The 17,903-nt window shown below is 44.4% G+C and overlaps 1 protein-coding gene across 1 annotated transcript in view; it reads right to left on the reverse strand.

Annotated features, from left to right (window-relative positions):
* Positions 1-17,903, reverse strand: part of CDC42 (cell division cycle 42) — a 41,936-nt gene that overhangs the window by 11,600 nt on the left and 12,433 nt on the right. Inside the window, exons 2-5 of the mRNA XM_030222116.1 lie at positions 9,485-9,639; positions 8,138-8,210; positions 649-758; positions 336-533 (exon numbers count right to left, since the gene is read on the reverse strand). Coding sequence (XP_030077976.1) covers positions 336-533; positions 649-758; positions 8,138-8,210; positions 9,485-9,589 — 486 coding nt within the window. The 5' untranslated portion in view covers positions 9,590-9,639. The remainder of the gene's footprint in view (positions 1-335; positions 534-648; positions 759-8,137; positions 8,211-9,484; positions 9,640-17,903) is intronic.

A 17,903-nucleotide genomic window follows, 5' to 3' on the forward strand; every position in this document is an offset into this window, starting at 1 on the left:
AGAGCAAAATTCACCTGCCGTCTCAAGAAAAAGCACAGAAGAAAGAAAAAGCACAATACAACAGAACAAGAGCAGTAATGAAAGCTCTACAATGCATCAGTAAGGGAATCAGAGGAAAGAAATATTGTGGGGGGAGGAGGAATTACACTGCATCCATTAGACCCACATCAGAAATTCTCTCTGTCTGAAGAAAAAAAATTATACTTAATGAGGCAAGGAAAATCAGTAAAAATAGTGCACTAAACCAAGGTGGGGGTAAGGCCACATGCAATCAGCTGGTGGGTAAGCAGATGATACCTGCACAAAGGAGGCATTGTGTGGAAGCAGAGACTCACCTGCGTGAGTGCGGAACACTCCACATATTTCACTGCTTTCAGGTCCCTAGCCAGCTTCTCAGCAGTCTCTGGAGTGATGGGCTTCTGCTTGTTCTTGGCAAGTTTCTCAATTGTTGAAGGGTCATCTCGCAGATCAATTTGAGTTCCAACAAGTAGGAATGGAGTTTTTGGACAATGGTGAGTAATTTCAGGCACCCACTGAGCAAAAAGAAAGTCCATATAAAACTTGTTAAACTCTTGCATAGCTTTTTAGGATCATGACCAAGGCAGCATTATAACAATTTTATTTGCTATCAAAATCCAAGCATCTCACCTTTTCTTTAACGTTTTCAAAAGAGGATGGAGAGACCACCGAGAAACAGACAAGAAAAACGTCTGTCTGAGGATAGCTTAGGGGCCGTAATCGGTCATAATCTTCCTGTCCTGAAGGAAAAGCAAAAGATAATGCATAAGAGAAGCCAAACACTAATGCAGGAGCTTTGTTACAGAGATCACCATCTAATAAATCCAATTTAAAAAGGTGAGGTTTATGACTTTCTAGACCATCTACAGGAACAATGCAAGGGACAGCATGAGGATAGCTGTTCATTTTTAGTACAGATGTTAACACCAATCATCCTACAGCAACTTACAAAGAAATCAAGTGATAAACAGTATCATTATCTTAAGTAAAACTGCATCTTCCCACCCTCATTTCTGGTCCCCCATCTTTTATCACAGCTAAACATATACTGTGGTATAAAAATATGCCTTCACATGTTCATGGGAAACCTAAAAGGGAAATCTACGCCAGACCTCAATATCTCATCCTGTGGCAGTGGATTTCATAAAAACAGAACCAAGGCCAAACAAAGCCAAAGCAAGATTCAGTGTTATCAGCAGACATGCCCATTCCCCAAAAAGATTACTATCCTTTTATCCTGGGATGGCTGGAGTGCCCAGGTAGGAATATACACTTGTACTATTTCTTGCAAATGGAGAGATGCAACCACCATTAAACTTTAAAAATCAGTAACATTTTACCCAAACAGGAAACCAAAGAAATGACTGCAAAAGTGGAGTAATATGCTCCCTTACCTACAAGCCCCCCTCTAATAGTCAAACCCAAATAGACCACACTACAATAAGTCTCAACCACAATATGCAAATTCTTCAAAGTGCATGGTGGTAAGTGGTGTATCATTTTTCTCACATTACAAACAGATGGAAGGCTAGCTGTGCCACCAGTCTAGCAAGGACTTGCATGCAAATGATTTGACGCTCAGAGCCTGTCGAGGAGACAACACATTTTAGAGTCTTGAGAAGACTCTGAAAGGTTTATTTTGTCAGAGGAAATAGAAGTCAGTTTATACATGGACTATTTGCAATGATTACACATAATCACATTCTTCTACAGCAGATGGTCAGTGTAAACAATAGTTACACAAATGTTAAGTCACGTGAAGATGTGTGCATTCTGAACCTTTAAAACTAGTCTGTGAGCACTGGACATATTCATAGGACACAGACATATGAATAAAAATTTGCAAAGTGGAGGGGGGAGTGGAAAGGGGGTGGGGTAGAAAGAGCTGCTGTCATTGCAAAGGAATGATGCCTAGATGGATCAAGTCAGGATCCAGGGCTGTAAGATTCTGAAGGGAGACAGACTAAATGGCCCTAGGATGGTCATGACGACGATCCAATTATGTATGTTGGAGGGGGAGGGGGAGAGGGAGGGGGCACGGGAGAATATAATCTCCAGTGGTGTGACTGAAGTTCCAGCCTGGTTCCAACTGAACTGGAGAGGAATAAAAATAAATTAAAAAAAAAAAATTTACTGGGTCAAAAATAAAGTGGCCATGTCCATTTGTGTTAAACTTATATTTAACAAATAGCTTTGGCACTGTTATGGTGAAGAATGTGATACAGAAATCCCAATAAATATGCATGAAGAGCAATTTATAAGAAAAGCTTATCTTGAAAATAGATGGTTCAAATGGAGGAATCAGAAAAAGAATTCAGTTTTCTAATAGTCTTGTTTTTCTCCTAGAAAGTTTTACTTTTCTTTTTTTTTTATAGTGCTGTCTGTTGATAAAAATGCTCTCTGGTTTTAAAAGACCAAGGCCAATAAAAAAAAAAAAAAAAAAAAAAAAAAAGAGAATCAAAACCCCCACTTCATAAAAGGTCATCTGTCCTCAGTGATTTCAGATAAAAGTTCTGTTAACTGTAGCCCATCTCCAACTTGCAGGAATCAATTTTCATTCGTTCCTTGCTCTATCAAGGGTCTACAAGCAGTATAAACCATTAGTAAAATCTACATAGTTGGACAAAAGCTCCCAATAGAAAGATATCACTATGGCTCTCTGACACTGACCTACAGGACAGAGGGGAGCTGTCCCCTATTACTAGATCTCCATAATTTTTTTTCCCACTCTGATTTGGACCAAATAACTCACTTAGCTTTTATTGCTGTGCTCTTAATAGTAACTGATGTCACTTGACAGCCAGGAAGCTTTCAAAGGCAAACAAAGAGCATTCAAACCCTATATGTAGCACAAAGGAACTCCCTTTTGGAAATACTTGGCATCTATCTTATTTGACAAAGTAAAGGCATAGCCTAATAGTTAGACCAGCAGGCAGAGTACCAGGGAAGTCAATGTTGTGAATTTGGGCAAGTCACTTCATCTCCCATTGTCTTAGGTACAAAGTGAAGATACTTACCTGTAGCAGGTATTCTCCGAGGTCAGCAGGCTTTATATTCTCACTAGTGGGTGACACCGACCCGCATTGCCCAGCCCGGGATTTATAAAAGTATAAATAGAGCTTTGTGGAGTGCGACACACTCCACCGTCAATGCGCGAGTGCCTTCCCACCTACCATGAATACGCGGTCTCTTCAGTTTTATACTACAGTAAAAATAAAAGGAGACAACTCCAAGGGGAGGTGGGAGGGATTGTGAGACTATAAAGTCTGCGGTCCTCGGAGAATACCTGCTACAGGTAAGTATCTTCGCTTTCTCCAATGACAAGCAGGCTTATGTATTCTCACAAGTGAGGAACCACTAGCATCCATGTTCACCAAAAACAAAACACTGGTCAACTGGACCTCACAACTGCAAGGACATAACACAGATTAACCTGAAACTATATACAATCTGAATGAGAGTGAAGCCTGGAACAGAATAAAATGGGCTTAGAAGGGTGGAGTTGGATTCTAGACCCCAAACAGATTCTGCAACACTGTCTGAATGAACCAACTGTCATGTCAGGTATCCTGCTCAAGACAGTAGTGATGTGAATGTGTGGACTGAAGACCATGTCGCAGCCTTACAAATTTCTTCAAAGGAAGCTGACCTCAATTGGGCTCTGGAGCCGTGACATGACCCTCTAGGGCCAGCTTGGGCATAAGTGAAAGAAATGCCATCTGCCAGCCAATTAGAAATGGTGCATTTCCCAATGGCGACTCCCCATCCTGTTGGGATCAAAAGAAAAAAAGGTGGGTAGGCTGTCTGTGAGGCCTGGTCCGCTCCATATAGTAGGCCAATGCTCTCTTGCAAATTCAAGGTGTGCAAACTGCTTTTTGAGATCAGGGAATGAATATTGGCAAGACAATTGTGTAGTTTAGATGGAACGCCACCACCACCTTCGGCAGGAACTTCAGGTGAGTGCAGAGGACTACTCTGTTGTGATGTAACTTAGTATAAGGTGCATCCACCACTAAGGCCTGAAGCTCACTGACTCTACGAGCTGAAATAACAGCCACTAAGAAAATGATCTTCTAGGTCAAGTACTTCAGATGGCAGGAATTCAGTGACTCAAAAGGAGCTTTCATCAGCTGTGTGAGAATGACATTGAGATTCCATGACATTGGTGGAGGTTTGACAGAGGGCTTTGACAAAAGCAGACCTCTCATGAAGCGAACAACCAGAGGCTGACCACCAGAGATGGGATTACCTTCTATACACTGAAGCACTAATTCCACTAAGGTGAACCCTTACAGAGATGGTCTTGAAACCAGACTCCGATAGGTGTAGAAGGTATTCAAGCAGGGTCTGTGTAAGGCAAGCAAGGGAATCTAGGGCCTTGCTCTCGCACCAGATGACAAACCTCCATTTGAAAGAATACCACCACTTAATGGAGTCTTTCCTGAAAGCCAGCAAGACTTGGGAGACACCCTCCGAAAGACCAAAGGAAGCAAATTCTAAGCTCTCAACAACCAAGCTGTGAGAGCCAGAGACTGGAGGTTGGGATGTAGAAGTGACCCAATCTCCATGGTTCTTCAGAGGATAACAGAGGGAACCATATCTGTCGCAGCCAGTGTGGCGCAATCATGGCTCCACAGTCTTGCTTGAGTTTCAACAAAGTTTTCCCCCACTATGAAAGGATATGCAACCTGTCCCCTGATTAAGGAGGAAGGCATCCAACACTAGTCTGTTGTGGGCCTAAAGCCTGGAACAGAACTGAGGAACCTTGTGGTTAATCAGAGTGGCAAAAAAGATCCACCGAGAGAGTGCCCCATGCTTGGAAGTTCTTGCAGGCTATGCCCATACTGAGAGACTACTCGTGTGGTTGCATTATCCTGCTCAGTCTGTCGGCCAGGGTATTGTTTGTGCCCACCAGATAAGTGGCTCGAAGAAATGCTGGCAAGCCCAATGCTGCATCCAGACTGCCTCCTGACACAGAACATGATCCGGTGCCACCCCCCACCCCCACTTTTTGATGTAATTGCAACCTGATTGTCTGTTTGAATAAGTACAAATTTGATGACAGCCAATCTCTGAAAGCCTTTAGAGCATTCCAGATCGCCCAGAGCTCCAGGAGGTTGATCTGAAGATTCATTTCCTGGGTGGACCAAACACCTTGGGTGTGAAGCCATCTACATGAACTCCTCATCCCAGGAGAGATGCATCAGTTGTCAGCACTTTTTGTGGCTGAGGAATTAGACATGGAAGTCCCAGAGTCAAACTGGATCAAATGATTCACACTGAAGAGAGCATACAAGCTCTGGGGACACTCGGATGACATTTTCCAGGCTCCCTGTGACTTGATACCACAGAGAAGCTAGGGTCCATTGGGTTGATCTCATGTGAAGACATGTCATGGGTGTAGCATACACTATGGAAGCCATGTGGCCCAACAATCTCAACATCTGCCGAGCTGTGACCTGCCAAGAAGCTTGAACTTTGGAAGCAAGTCCAACAAGAGTGTTCGCTCTAGTCTCAGGAAGGAAGGCTCGAACCCTCTGGATATCGAGCAGGGCTCCCATGAATTCCAACTGCTGGACAAGGTGAAAAAAGGACTTTGAGTAGTTTAAAACGAACCCCAGTAGCTCAAGCACCCGAATAGTCATGCGCATGGACTCCTGAGCTCCGTCTGAAGAGGTGCTCTTCACCAGCCAATCGTCGAAGTATGAAAACACATGGACTCCCAGTCTGATTAGCAATGCTGCAACTACCACTAGACCTTTGGTGAAGACCCTAAGAACTGATGCAAAGCCAAAAGGCAAAACGCAGTACTGAAAGCAATATGTTCCCAGCCGAAATCGAAGATACTTCCAGTGGGCTGGAAGTATCAGGATGTGAGTATATGCATCCTGTAAGTCCAGGGAGCATAGCCAATCGTTTTCATGAATTATTGGGAAGAGAGTACCCAGGGAAACATCCTGAACTTTTCTCGGACTAGGAATTTGTTCAGGGCCCTGCAAAGACAGAGAACACAGTAAGTGGGGCTACGGTCAGGCCCAAGACACTGTAGACACTAAGAATGGGTATCTTTCCCAGAGACTGTCCGATTGCACCAGGTACTACTACTACTACTACTTAGCATTTCACTTAAAGTCACTGGGAACCTTCGTGGACATGGAAGGAAAAACTTCCTCAGTTAAATTAAAACGAAGCGATGGTAAAGAGGCGAGGCACCTCTTTAATAAAGCCTATCACAAAGATCAACCAATGTGAATATGTACAAATCGCCTATCTATATTTAGAATTGTCTCTTAATATCTGCTTGTACACTATTATTCTGTATTTAGAATTATATTCTGTATTTACAATTGTCTCTTAATATCTGCTTGTACACTATGATTCTGTCTTATCATCATCATGCTGACCAAAACCCTGCAATACTAAATGTTTATTAACTAACATTCCTCCACTACTCATGATGTATTGTAAGCCACTTTGAGCCTGCAAAGAGGTGGGATAAGGTGAGATACAAATGCAATAAATAAATAAATAAATAGGAAAATTCCCGGTCGCAGTCAAGGCTTAAAAGCGGCCTGACGACAATAAGAAAAGAAAGGAAACAAACCTGGGGAAAATAAACTAAAAACTTAAGGGAAACAAAGTAAGGAGGTTCAACAACAGGAACACAATAATAGCAGGGGGGGGGGGGGGGGGGGGGGGGGGGGGGGGGGGAACGAACAAAAGATAGCCTAAAGGCACCAAAAAACTCTTTAGGACTGAGCAATGTGAGAAGACGATTAAAGAAAAAAAAAAAAAAAAAAAAAAGAGACCCTCTACTCACCGCAGCAGAAAAAGAACCGAGATCGCATTCTCACAACAGAGAGGAAGGCACTCGCACATCTGCAGTGGAGCATGTCTATTTATACTTTTATAAATCCCGGACCGGGTGACGCGGGTCAGCGTCATCCACGCCTGAGAATACATAGTCCTGCTTGTCCTTGGAGAAACTTTGTTTCCAAGCCCTCTGGTAATGTCTCTCGTAACTGAATACACCTCACCTCAACTTAGGTCTTTTCAGTAGAAGAGCCAAATCCAAATTCTATTTGTGCACAAAGGGAGAGAAAACTTCCAACCTAGAACTAAGTTTTGTCTTTTGAAAGCAGGGTCTCAAATCTTTCTCTGACAAACTGCAAAATCTGGGACACTGAATACAGAGAGACTGCTGTTCCAAAATGGCAGAGTTTGCTGCCGAAATAGGAGCCCTACATCTTACAGGAACTCAAATCTTGCAGAACATTAACCGTGGAGTGTGAAACCGATGCGGGCTTTGATGACAGAGAAACCGGCGGTGGCTCTACAGCAGTACAGTACTTACAGACCCCTGCCACCGTAAGCTCCCGCTGCTGACAAACAGAACAGTGTCTGAGCTTTTCTGCCATAGCATGTCCCTAGTTTTTTTTTCTTTTTGTTAAGAGCTCCCTGAGCGGACCGAAAAAAAGACCAGCAATCACGCAAAAGAGTAGAAAAAGGTAATTCTCCGCAACAGAGCTACCCTGCTCATTCACACCTCTCGGGGTTAAATTTTTTTTTTTTTAACAACATAGCTGTCTCTCCCAGGCCTGCAAATACTCTTCCCTCAAAGAGTTTGAGGCTAGTACTCTGTCCACGAATAAGGCCGCAGGAGGATTGGGGGGGGGGGGGGGGGTGAAACTCGGCCACCCGAGTGCAACACCTCTGATGCGCAGAGTACCCCCAGGGGTCTGAACCTCCAAAGACAAGAAACACTGGTGCACAGAGAAAACACCTAGAGAGAAAAAGGGGGGGGGGGGGAGGGGGAAGACCTAATGATTTTTTTTTTTTTAAAGATAAAAAAGCAAAGAAGATAAAGAAGAGACTGAAGGGCTCACCACCTTCCGCCTGCTGAAGACTGTGAACATTGGATCTAACTAACTAGCCAGGGCTCTTACTGGCTCTCTCTAGAGTCATAGTCTCCACCCGCTGGAAGGCGTGCACAACTCATCAGTCATTTTTCTGGGCCAGGCCAGTCCAGAGGGACGCTAAGGAAGAACACAAAAATGCAAATTCTGGGACACTGAACACCTCGAAGAGAAACTATCCAACAGAGAAAAGAGTAGCTCACCTGCAGTATCAAACAATCCTAGAGTGTATGGTTCCCCACCAATCATAACTGTCACAGCATAGTTGTCAAATACCTGCAAAAGAAACATACAGAAGATTTGGCGAGGCATGCAAAGTGTCTACGTGCGAGGTGCTCTCTTGTGCATCTGAGAGCAGGACCTTCACCACAGCATCTCAGAAAAGTAGTCACTGTTCCAGAAAGAAATTTGTGAAGCTCAGGTTTTAGAGAAACACTAACAAATCCATTTGTATGCCCGACTCCACAGCATTTTGTGGCACAAGTACATTGTTACTGCAGAACAGGTTCATACTATGCATGTGCTCTGAGTGCAACAAACATGGTTTAATGCCACAGCATAACCACCTCCCAACAATTGCTAGCTGGTAAAAACCAGAGCTTATGGCAGTGGCGTACCAAGGGGGAGGGCGGTGGGGGCGGTCCGCCCCGGGTGCACGCCGCATGCCTGTGGGCTCCGAGTTTGCTACGCTAACTTCGCTGGTTTGCTGCAGCTCCCTCCCTCTGCCCCGGAACAGGTTACTTCCTATTCCGGGGCAGAGGGAAGGAGCTGCAGCGAACCAGCGAAGTTAGCGTAGCGAACTCGGAGCCCACAGGCGCGCGCTGCGGCACCCCCCCCCCCAGCGGCGTGCACCCGAGGGGGGGTGTCATTTCGCTGGGGGGGGGGGGGGTGAAGCATCAGCGATCCGCCCCGGGTGTCAGAGGCTAGGAATGCCACTGGCTTATGGAGAAAATTTTTGCTGCTTTTCAAATCATGGTCTGTTCTAGCACAATCCAAAAAGTGGTGGTATATCTTGTAGTGTTAAAATATTACTACTATAAGCAGTTATTAATGTAGCAAAATGTTAATCAATACCATGAAAGGGCTAAGTATGTGTCTAGTTGTGCCAGTCTTCTACCAATGAAGCAATAAGGATACAGAAAGCAGGTCCCTCCCCACCTTCACGTTGGGAACTCTCTCTCACTCACTAGCTGTCTACTTTTATAAACCAGACTGATACAAGCAGAATGAGTGAATCGGGGTTCAACAAGTGCTCTCTTGAAAGACGTGGGGAAAAGGTCTATTGTCTAAGCCTTCATTTCCCCAAATTTTATATTTAGTTATATTAATGGACCACTGGTCATCTTTAATCTCAAGATCTAATAGTTTATGCACTAATCTACAAAAGTTAATTCAAGGTATGCAATTATCATTTTGTACCAAATGTAATCTAATTCAGATACTCAGGACAGCTGTCCTGCTGTTGGCAATAGTTTATGCTCTTGTCAAATAAAAATCTCCAATTGCGATTTATATACTAGAAAACGTAGCCTTGTGAAAATGTTACTCACCGTTGGGACATACTCAGATGGAAATTTATTTGTTGTATAGGAGATTAAGAGACAAGTTTTACCAACAGCACCATCACCCACAACTACACATTTAATAGTCTGCATAGCTGCACTCTAGTATCCACTTTCAGCAATGTTAATAATCCAATGTGCACCTAGGGAAACACAGAGCAAAAAAAATATGAGTCAGTCATGCACAAGTCATACTACAGTCCCCTGTCACCTTCTATCTTACCAAAGAAGCAGAAGCACTACTCGTTGCCTTTAGGTCTTACTTCTCTATAAGGCGAAATCTGATCTTACTTGGTATTTTCTTTCCTTGGGTCCTGTTAGACCAGTCCAGACTGAAGGGTTATCTCCCCCCTATCAGCAGATGGAGATTTGAAGATTCCAATGACATCAGTATAGCACGTGGTGCAAACAGAACACTCCAATATGCCACTTGTTCCCAAACCTGAACCTGAGGGACTCCCCAGTCAGGTTTTCAGGATATCCACAATGATTATTCATGATAGTGATTTCTATGCACTACCTCCACTGCATGCAAATGTCTCTCAAATATTTGCTCTGGATATCCTGAAAACCTGACTGGGTGGGGAGCCACCAGGACAAGTTTGGGAACCTCTGCAGTATGCTAATGCAATAAACAGGCAAAAATCAATCGAGAGAAAAACCAAGAGCACCTTGTAGAGGGGAAATACTTTCAAAGGCCACTTCAGCCCTTCCAAATAAGGTTCCCCTTTGCGGCAGACTCCTCCACTGCTGAGGGAATCACAAGGAGTGAGGACACCACCCTCAACAAAACAAGTTAATTATCAGTGATACAGTGTCCTTATCAGGGAAAAATCTCTCCAACCTCCAAAGATACACCCTAGAAGGCAAACCCTCTTGAGAAGAGAACTCCTCTGCCCTCCTCCCCCACATCATACTGTATGCTTTTTGTGTTTTTTGTTTTTTGTTTTTGGGGGGGGGGGGGGTGGGGGGGTGGATATTAAAGTATATTCCCTGTCAGGGAAGAAAAACACCAGCCCACAATTTTTTTCCAGGGGGGAAGGGGGGGGGGGGGGGGAGAGAAACTTACTCCAGCTGCTTGGCCCTGCAGGCCCTCAAGGCAACCTGGCATAGAGCGTGAAGGCCTACATGTCAAGGCTCCGGGACTACCAAGGAGGACCTGAACAGCTCTCTTCTACCTCAACCAGTGGTCTGGCCATGTGTGAGTATAAGGAGTAACCCCCCCCCCCCCCACACACACACACACACACGGATTTTGAATAAGGCTCAGGGGGCATGGACCCAAAAAATAAGGAAGGGAAAAAAAAAAAAAAAAAAAAAAACGAGACCAATCTACCTGCACCATCTGCAAAAAAACTGAGAAATACAGCCATGTTCCCGACTGCATCACCTGTTATACCAGTGGTTCTCAACCAGTGCGTCAGGACACACTGATGTGTCACCATGAGCTGGGAACTGTCACCAAAAAATTAAGACACAATGAGTATGCTTTTCGTAACAACTATGTGAGCAGTAGGCTGGGGAGAACTGAGAACCAGGAAGTCAGGTACTAGAAATCTTCCTAACTAGTCCTTGCATCTGCCACCAGCCCCAATTACAAATGCTGCAGGCCTCTGGCCCACCCTTCTCCTGTAACCTGACACCACCATTGTTTCCGTTACTTCCCTTGCAACATTGTTAGCAACAATCAAATGATAAATAGGGTTTTTAATTTGTTCAGCTGTAACTGTGTCACACCTTTGAACGCTGTCAGGTGTGTCAACAGAAGAAAGATTTAGAACCACTGTAGTTATACTTATGAAGTCATCAATCTTCAAGTCAGACTCCATCTGCTACAAAGGGTACATAATAGGCCTGAACTGGTCTATCAGGATAAGCAAGATTTGATAATTGATGTTACCCTCACTTAAATCATAAAGGTAAGGAACAATTTATCAATAAACCCCAACATCACTCTCCCCACATCTAAGATGAATTGCAATTCATAAAACCCCTTCCACCATCCTCCCCTTCAAAATTACAACCCCCAACCACAACCTATACTAGAAACGCAAGCCCATACCCATTATCAACTCTTAAAACAAATCAACAAAACCAATAAATGTCATCCAAAAAGTATCCCTCTAAATAAGGAAATGACCTCTAGAACAACCAATATTGAATCCTTCTGAAAGTCAGCAAATTCTCTAACCTAAATTAGAGTAGTAGGGTGGGGGTGGGGGAAGTTGAGATGCACATTTTTGGTTGGCTGTATCCCACAAAGTGAGATTAGTGCCTCAGTATGCTTTTGCCTGAGTAGTTAAGTTGCATTCTTATTCAATTTAAATTGCAAACCGTACTTTGAATAAAAAGGTATTTGAAAACTACTGCCCATAACAGAGGAAGAAATGCAGACAAGCTGCCTGCTATAACTTGAACTTATGTTTTGTCAGCAGCTATTATGGAAGTCAGAAGAGCTATAGGGGCATTCCATTTTTTCCCTTTATGACTAGGGTTCTTGTAGCAATTTGATTCTAATATATCTCATCCATGGGAAAAGCCATGGATTATGACAAAATGAGAATACCAGATGTGCTATGAATCTCCCAAGCTATCCTTAACCAAGACAACATTAGCACCTATCATGAAATTGTGCAAGATACAGAAAACCATGTGGCACTCTACACCTCCAACTCAATATTACCATCCTTTCTTCTCTCCCTTAGAGAGCTTCAGTGCTTGTCCCACACTTTCTTAAATGTCCGATACTGTCCTTGTTTCCACCTCTTCCATGCATCCATCACACTTTCCTTATATTACTCTTGTACATTTATAACTTAGAAGCATATGTTCTTAGATCACACACCAGGAATGTCCAAACTCAGCCCTCGCCAGGTCAGATTTTCATGATTTCCCCAATGAATATACCATTAATATCCCTTTTTCAGGGTTCAGTACGGTTTACAGACTGGGTAGGGAAGACAAAGATTTTTAACCTTTTCCGGAAGCTAACATAGTTGTTGTCTGTTCTAATGATGATTAGTAAAGAGTTCCACAATTTTACTCTTAGAACATGGAAAAGAGAGCCAAAGAACTTATGATACTGAATTCCTTTACGAGATGGTGATGACAGTATCAGGGTATCTTTCAGTCTACTAGACAGTGAAACAACCTTAGTTAGCAGATCAGATGTGAAGCCTTATAGTATTTGCAAGACCAAACAAGCAGCTTTAAACTTAATTCTTTCAGAAATGGGAAGCTAATGCAATTTGATAAGGTATGATGAGACGCTAGTATATCTATTCAATTTGAATATTTGTCTAGCAGCTCTGGTTTGTATACTCTGCAGTTTTTTCAGGTATTGACACAATACCAAGGAATAATATGTTACAGTAATCAAGATGTGGTGGGACTGCTGAAGAGATCCAAGATGGTTGCTGCCAATGTGGACACGTAGGCTGCTCGATAGCTGTGAAGAGGTACATTTTAACTGTTTGGATTTTTCAATACTCTTTCTTCTTGATGGCTCCGAAGAGGAGAGGGAAGGTCAGGAGCTATCCCTTCGAGCCTCCTCAGCCTTCCACCTCAAAGCAGCCTTTTATGTTTCAATTATTTTTATTCAAACAGGTTAATTAACAGTGTACAATTATGGTCTACTGCTTTTGAAAATTCAACACAGACAACACTGTGTACCTAAATGTACTTCCATCAGATTCTCCTAACCTCCCTACAACCCCCCCTCCTTTTCCTCCCCCCCCCCGTCCTAAAACCCCTCCTCCCCCCTTGCCCCCCCCCTTATCAAAGAACCTACTAGAAAAGTGTCACAGGTATTCAAGTCTTACAGTCTTAACTATTCAAATTCTTAACAAAGCAGCCTTTTATAACAGTGTTTGTTCCTTTGGCCCTGAAGGTGTCTCCAGCAGAACGGCCACGTAGAGGAGACGCTGACCCAACATCTGCTGGAGTGCTCATTGAGCCCTGACATGCGAAGTCCTCCTCCTCCACCTAAGTACAGTCCAGAGGAACCGCAGGATGTAGAGTTGACTGACGAAGTGCCAAATCGGTCCTCATCACTCGGAGCAGCAGTTGGTGGTAACTCTATACCGCTGGATGTGAAGGAACTTCGGGTGAACCAGTGGCTGAGCAGCAAGGGATTTCTAAAGTTACAATCTGTGAACCCACGCTCTTTGACCCAAGGGCCTAACACACTGTTGGATTGCAGCAGTGTACACACGCTTTCCCGGTAAAACCTTTGGTGGTCACACTGGACTCCACTTGGTCAGCTCTGATGAGATTTGAAGCTTCAGTTACTAAGAATTCCAAAGAACTTGTTGGAAAATCTAATAGGCTACAGCTGGATAAATAGCAACAGGAGGAAAAATCGAACTCTTTTGCAGTCGTAAGGTAGGGAAACACATGGACTCCCAGTCTGCAAAGCAATGCTGCAACTAATGCTACACACTGTGAGAAACCAAGGAAATGACACGAGGCCAAACAGCAACACACAGTAGAGGAAGTGACATGTTTCCCCACACAAAATCTGAGATACATCCCAATACTTCCAGACCACGGAGTGTAAGCGTCGTTTAAGTCCTGAGAGCAGAAATCATCTTCAGCCTGGATCACTGAGAAACAGGTGAATAGAGAACCATCCTGAACTTTTCTTTGACCAGGAATTTGTTCAGAGCCCTTAAATCTAGGATGGGATGCATCCCTCACCCCCCCCCCCCCCCCCCATTTTTTTTAGGACAAGGAAGTACCTGGAATAGAATCCTCTCTCTTCTTCCTCTTGTGGAATGGCCTCAACCATGTGAACCTTTAGAAGGGCAGAGTTCCTTCTGCAAGTACTTCCCTGTGCTGAGAGCTGAAAGAACATGCTCTCGGAGGGCGGTTTGGTGGTCTTTGACACCAATGAAAAGAGTAACAGAGATAGACAATTTGAAGAATCATCAGCCAGAGGTTACAAGGGGCCACCTGTCTTGGGGAGGAAAAAACCCCACAAACACCTCGGCCTCTTCCCCTCCCAAACTGGTAGATCATCCGGAACGGTCACTGGTACAGCAACTATGCTCTGCTGGAGCCAGTCAAAAACTCATCCCCTGTTTTGAATGGACAGCAGACTGGGCCTTAGGCACACGTTGATGAGAACAAATGCACTGGGGCTGCGTCTACTGAGAAGGAATGTACCTAAGCCTGAGTAATAGGGAGCTCTCTTGCCTGAAAAACTCCTGGATGAGGAGGTGCAGAAAGCGTCTGGCAGGACAGAGTATCGATGGTTATCAGTATGCTTTTTTTTTTTTTTAAATGAGGTCAGCGACCTCCTCCACCTTCTCTCCAAAAAGGTTATTCACCATCCCCCAGCATGTGGCATTCGCCAATCTCTGTTGGACTATAGGGTCCAAGTCAGAGAGAGACAAACATGAGAGTCTGCGCATCGATACACTCTAGGTAAAGATCCTAGATGCCACATTAAAAGTATCATAAGAGCCCCTCCCCTCCCAAAAACTCACAACACCCCTTCTGTTGCTTGGCCAGCTGGCAAAGAGATTCAGCCTGCTGTAGTGGGAGAGTTTGCCAAATCAGACTTACTGCGCAAAAAGTTCTGCAAGTAAAGGAATATGTAGAGTTGGTATGATTGAATGCAGAAGATGAGCATAGAGGCCCGATAACATCTTCCGCCCAAAAGAGTCCAGGTTCTAGCTTCCCTGTCTGGGAGCGCTAAAGCAAAGTTCTTAGAACTCCTGGCTCTTTTAAGTACGGATTCCACCGCCAGGGAATGGATCCAATACATGGCATTTTATCTTCTTGGGGAGGACAAAGACCGAAAGCAGAAACTCCCAGATCTTCCCTGAACTTCTCGCAGGATCTTAAGTGGAACAGTCACATCCTCTCTAGGAGGAGAGTCGTAGTCCAGGACCTCGAACATCTCAGTCCTGGGCTTCACCTCTGTCTCCAACTGAACTGGAACAGCATCCGCCATTTCCGTGACAAAAAACAGAAAAGGAAATGCTCTCAGGTGGAGATTTCCTCCTTCCCTCTGGAGTCAAATGGGATAGCACAGGCCTCTCCTCCGAGAAGTACCTAGGGTCTTCATTAGATGTCCACAAGTGCTCCACCGGAGTCAGCAAAAAAGTTCCTTGTGGGAGAACTGAGACCAAGCCTGCCTTGAGAGACAGGAACCATGTCCACATGTGGAAGGGCATCGAGGTGTCGGCTCCACTCTTAACTCCAGCGAAGCTTCCTCCATTGAAGTTGAGGGGGTACCAGCACAGGCAGCTGTCGGCACTGAAACCGCAATTGGCACTGACGTCGGAGACCTCACCAAAGGCTGAGGGCCTTGTAAGACAAGAAGAGGCATGGCTGGTGCAAGCACCCCAGATGCCAATGCACTCTGTTGGATAAGCACTGCCTGGAACAGTTCATCGAGGGCCGATGTCTGGCAAGGCTGGGGCATCAGTTTAGAAGGAAGCTGCTGAGCTGTCTGGTCCTCACTTGATGGTGCCTGGAGGACTGCTCTTCCTCCGACACATCAGGGACCAGAATCCTCAGTGCACCGATGCTCCTGGTGTTGAGGGGGATCAATGCTTGACATTCTTTGGTGTCAACATGGATCACATTGCTCTGTGTCAGGTCCAATGCTGACTGGTCCCAGGGACCCTGCATGTCAAGTCAGGTAGAGACCTGCTCAATGCACGCCTACTCCCAGTGTCAAACATGAGTCTCGCCGCCTTAGGGATTGATGCACCCAATGCCGGTGCAAGTCAATTGGACCGGGCTCCAAAAATCTTGTCTCCAAGACTCTCTAGGCAGCCAAGTTCTTTTCTCCATAAGCAAGCAGAATACAGCTCACAGGGGAATGTTCTGGCCTCAGACACTGAAGACACCAAGAATCGGTGGCTTTGCTCTGGATGGTCCAATTACACAGAGTACAGCGCTCGATGACAAGGAAGGAAAAACAGCCATGGCCAAATCAAACAACTGCATGGTGACTTCAAGAAGGGGCAAAGCACCAGAGACAGGGATAAACTCCAGATCAAAGCTCAGGTCTAAGAGGACCTAAAGAGCAAAAAAAAAAAAAAAAAAACCCTGTAAGTGGAAAAAAAAACCTAACTAAAAACACTAAAGGAAGGGAGCAAACCCCCCCCCCCCCCCCCCCCCACAAAGCAAAAAAGAAGAAACAGAATACGAATCCCACAGGGAAGGCACAAAAATCGCTCAAAAGTTCGTCATGCATCAGACACCGCGAACCAGATGAGGAGACTGCTGCAGCAGAAAGGAAGGCGCATGCGCAGCAGGAACACTAGCAAGTGGCTATTACAGTTGTATACGTTATTGTAGCCTTTCACACCGGTTGACACTGATGGCATCACCCTCATGCGAGTATTAACTGGCTTGCTTGTCCTCAGAGAAAAGAAGCGATATACTAATGCTTTTCTCCCATTCTGTTTCTACGGAGAAAAATGCTCAGTATCAGACTCCAAATATGTTTTTGTTTCAAAACACCTTCATCTGATCAAAGGAAATACAAGTTGTCTGCATATCCTGTTCTCACTTCCTGCAAGAGGGCTACACCAGGGCTTCCTTTCTTGTTGCCACAGTACAATTGTTGCTTTTTTTTTTTTTTTAAACAAAATGTATAGTAAAAACTGTCAAGTATTCGTTAATACTTTCACTGAGTGTGAGATCCTTGACAATTAAAGACACCCCCCCCCCCCCCCCGAAAAAAAAAAACTGATCAGATAATGCCAATGACATTCAACCTTGATTTTGAGCCTTCTGTTATCTGATGCTTTATTAAGGCTATCAGCATTGCTTAAAACCAAGTTGCTTTTAATGCTTTTAGAATATTACAAACTTTAGTTTTGTTTTTTGTAAACTCTTGTTTATTGACACCAATTGAGAGAGATACAAAACAGAACTGCAAATTCTCAAATACAATAGCGAAAAACTAGTTCAAATGGGAAAATTAGGTTCTTACCTTGGTAATTTTCTTTCCTTTAGTCATAGCAGATGAAGCCATTACGTATGGGTTGTGTCCATCAACCAGCAGGGGGAGATAGAGAGCACACAACGTTTCACAGTGCCTCATGGCCAGCCAGCTCCACTGCCTCTTCAGTATTTGAAGCTTCCAAAGCAGTATGGCAAACCGCAATGGGAATAACATGAACTTTCCTCACAGCGAACGATGGCCCCTTAACAAGGGCATGAACTCAAAAGGAGGGAATGAACACATCCTCCTGGAGGGAATAAACTCGTCCTCCTTATTGTATAACTGGAGGGGATACACGCAACCTCCTGGAGGGAATGGACTCATCCTCCTACAAGTGAACATGAATCCTGAAGACTGTTTTCCAACTTTCTCCCAAGGAAGGAACTTCAGGAAACAAGAACAGAACCTGAAACAGATTCACAGCATACAGACAATCAT

The sequence above is a fragment of the Microcaecilia unicolor genome, chromosome 13 (genome assembly GCF_901765095.1).
Source record: "Microcaecilia unicolor chromosome 13, aMicUni1.1, whole genome shotgun sequence".
Classification (NCBI taxonomy): Eukaryota; Metazoa; Chordata; class Amphibia; order Gymnophiona; family Siphonopidae; genus Microcaecilia; species Microcaecilia unicolor.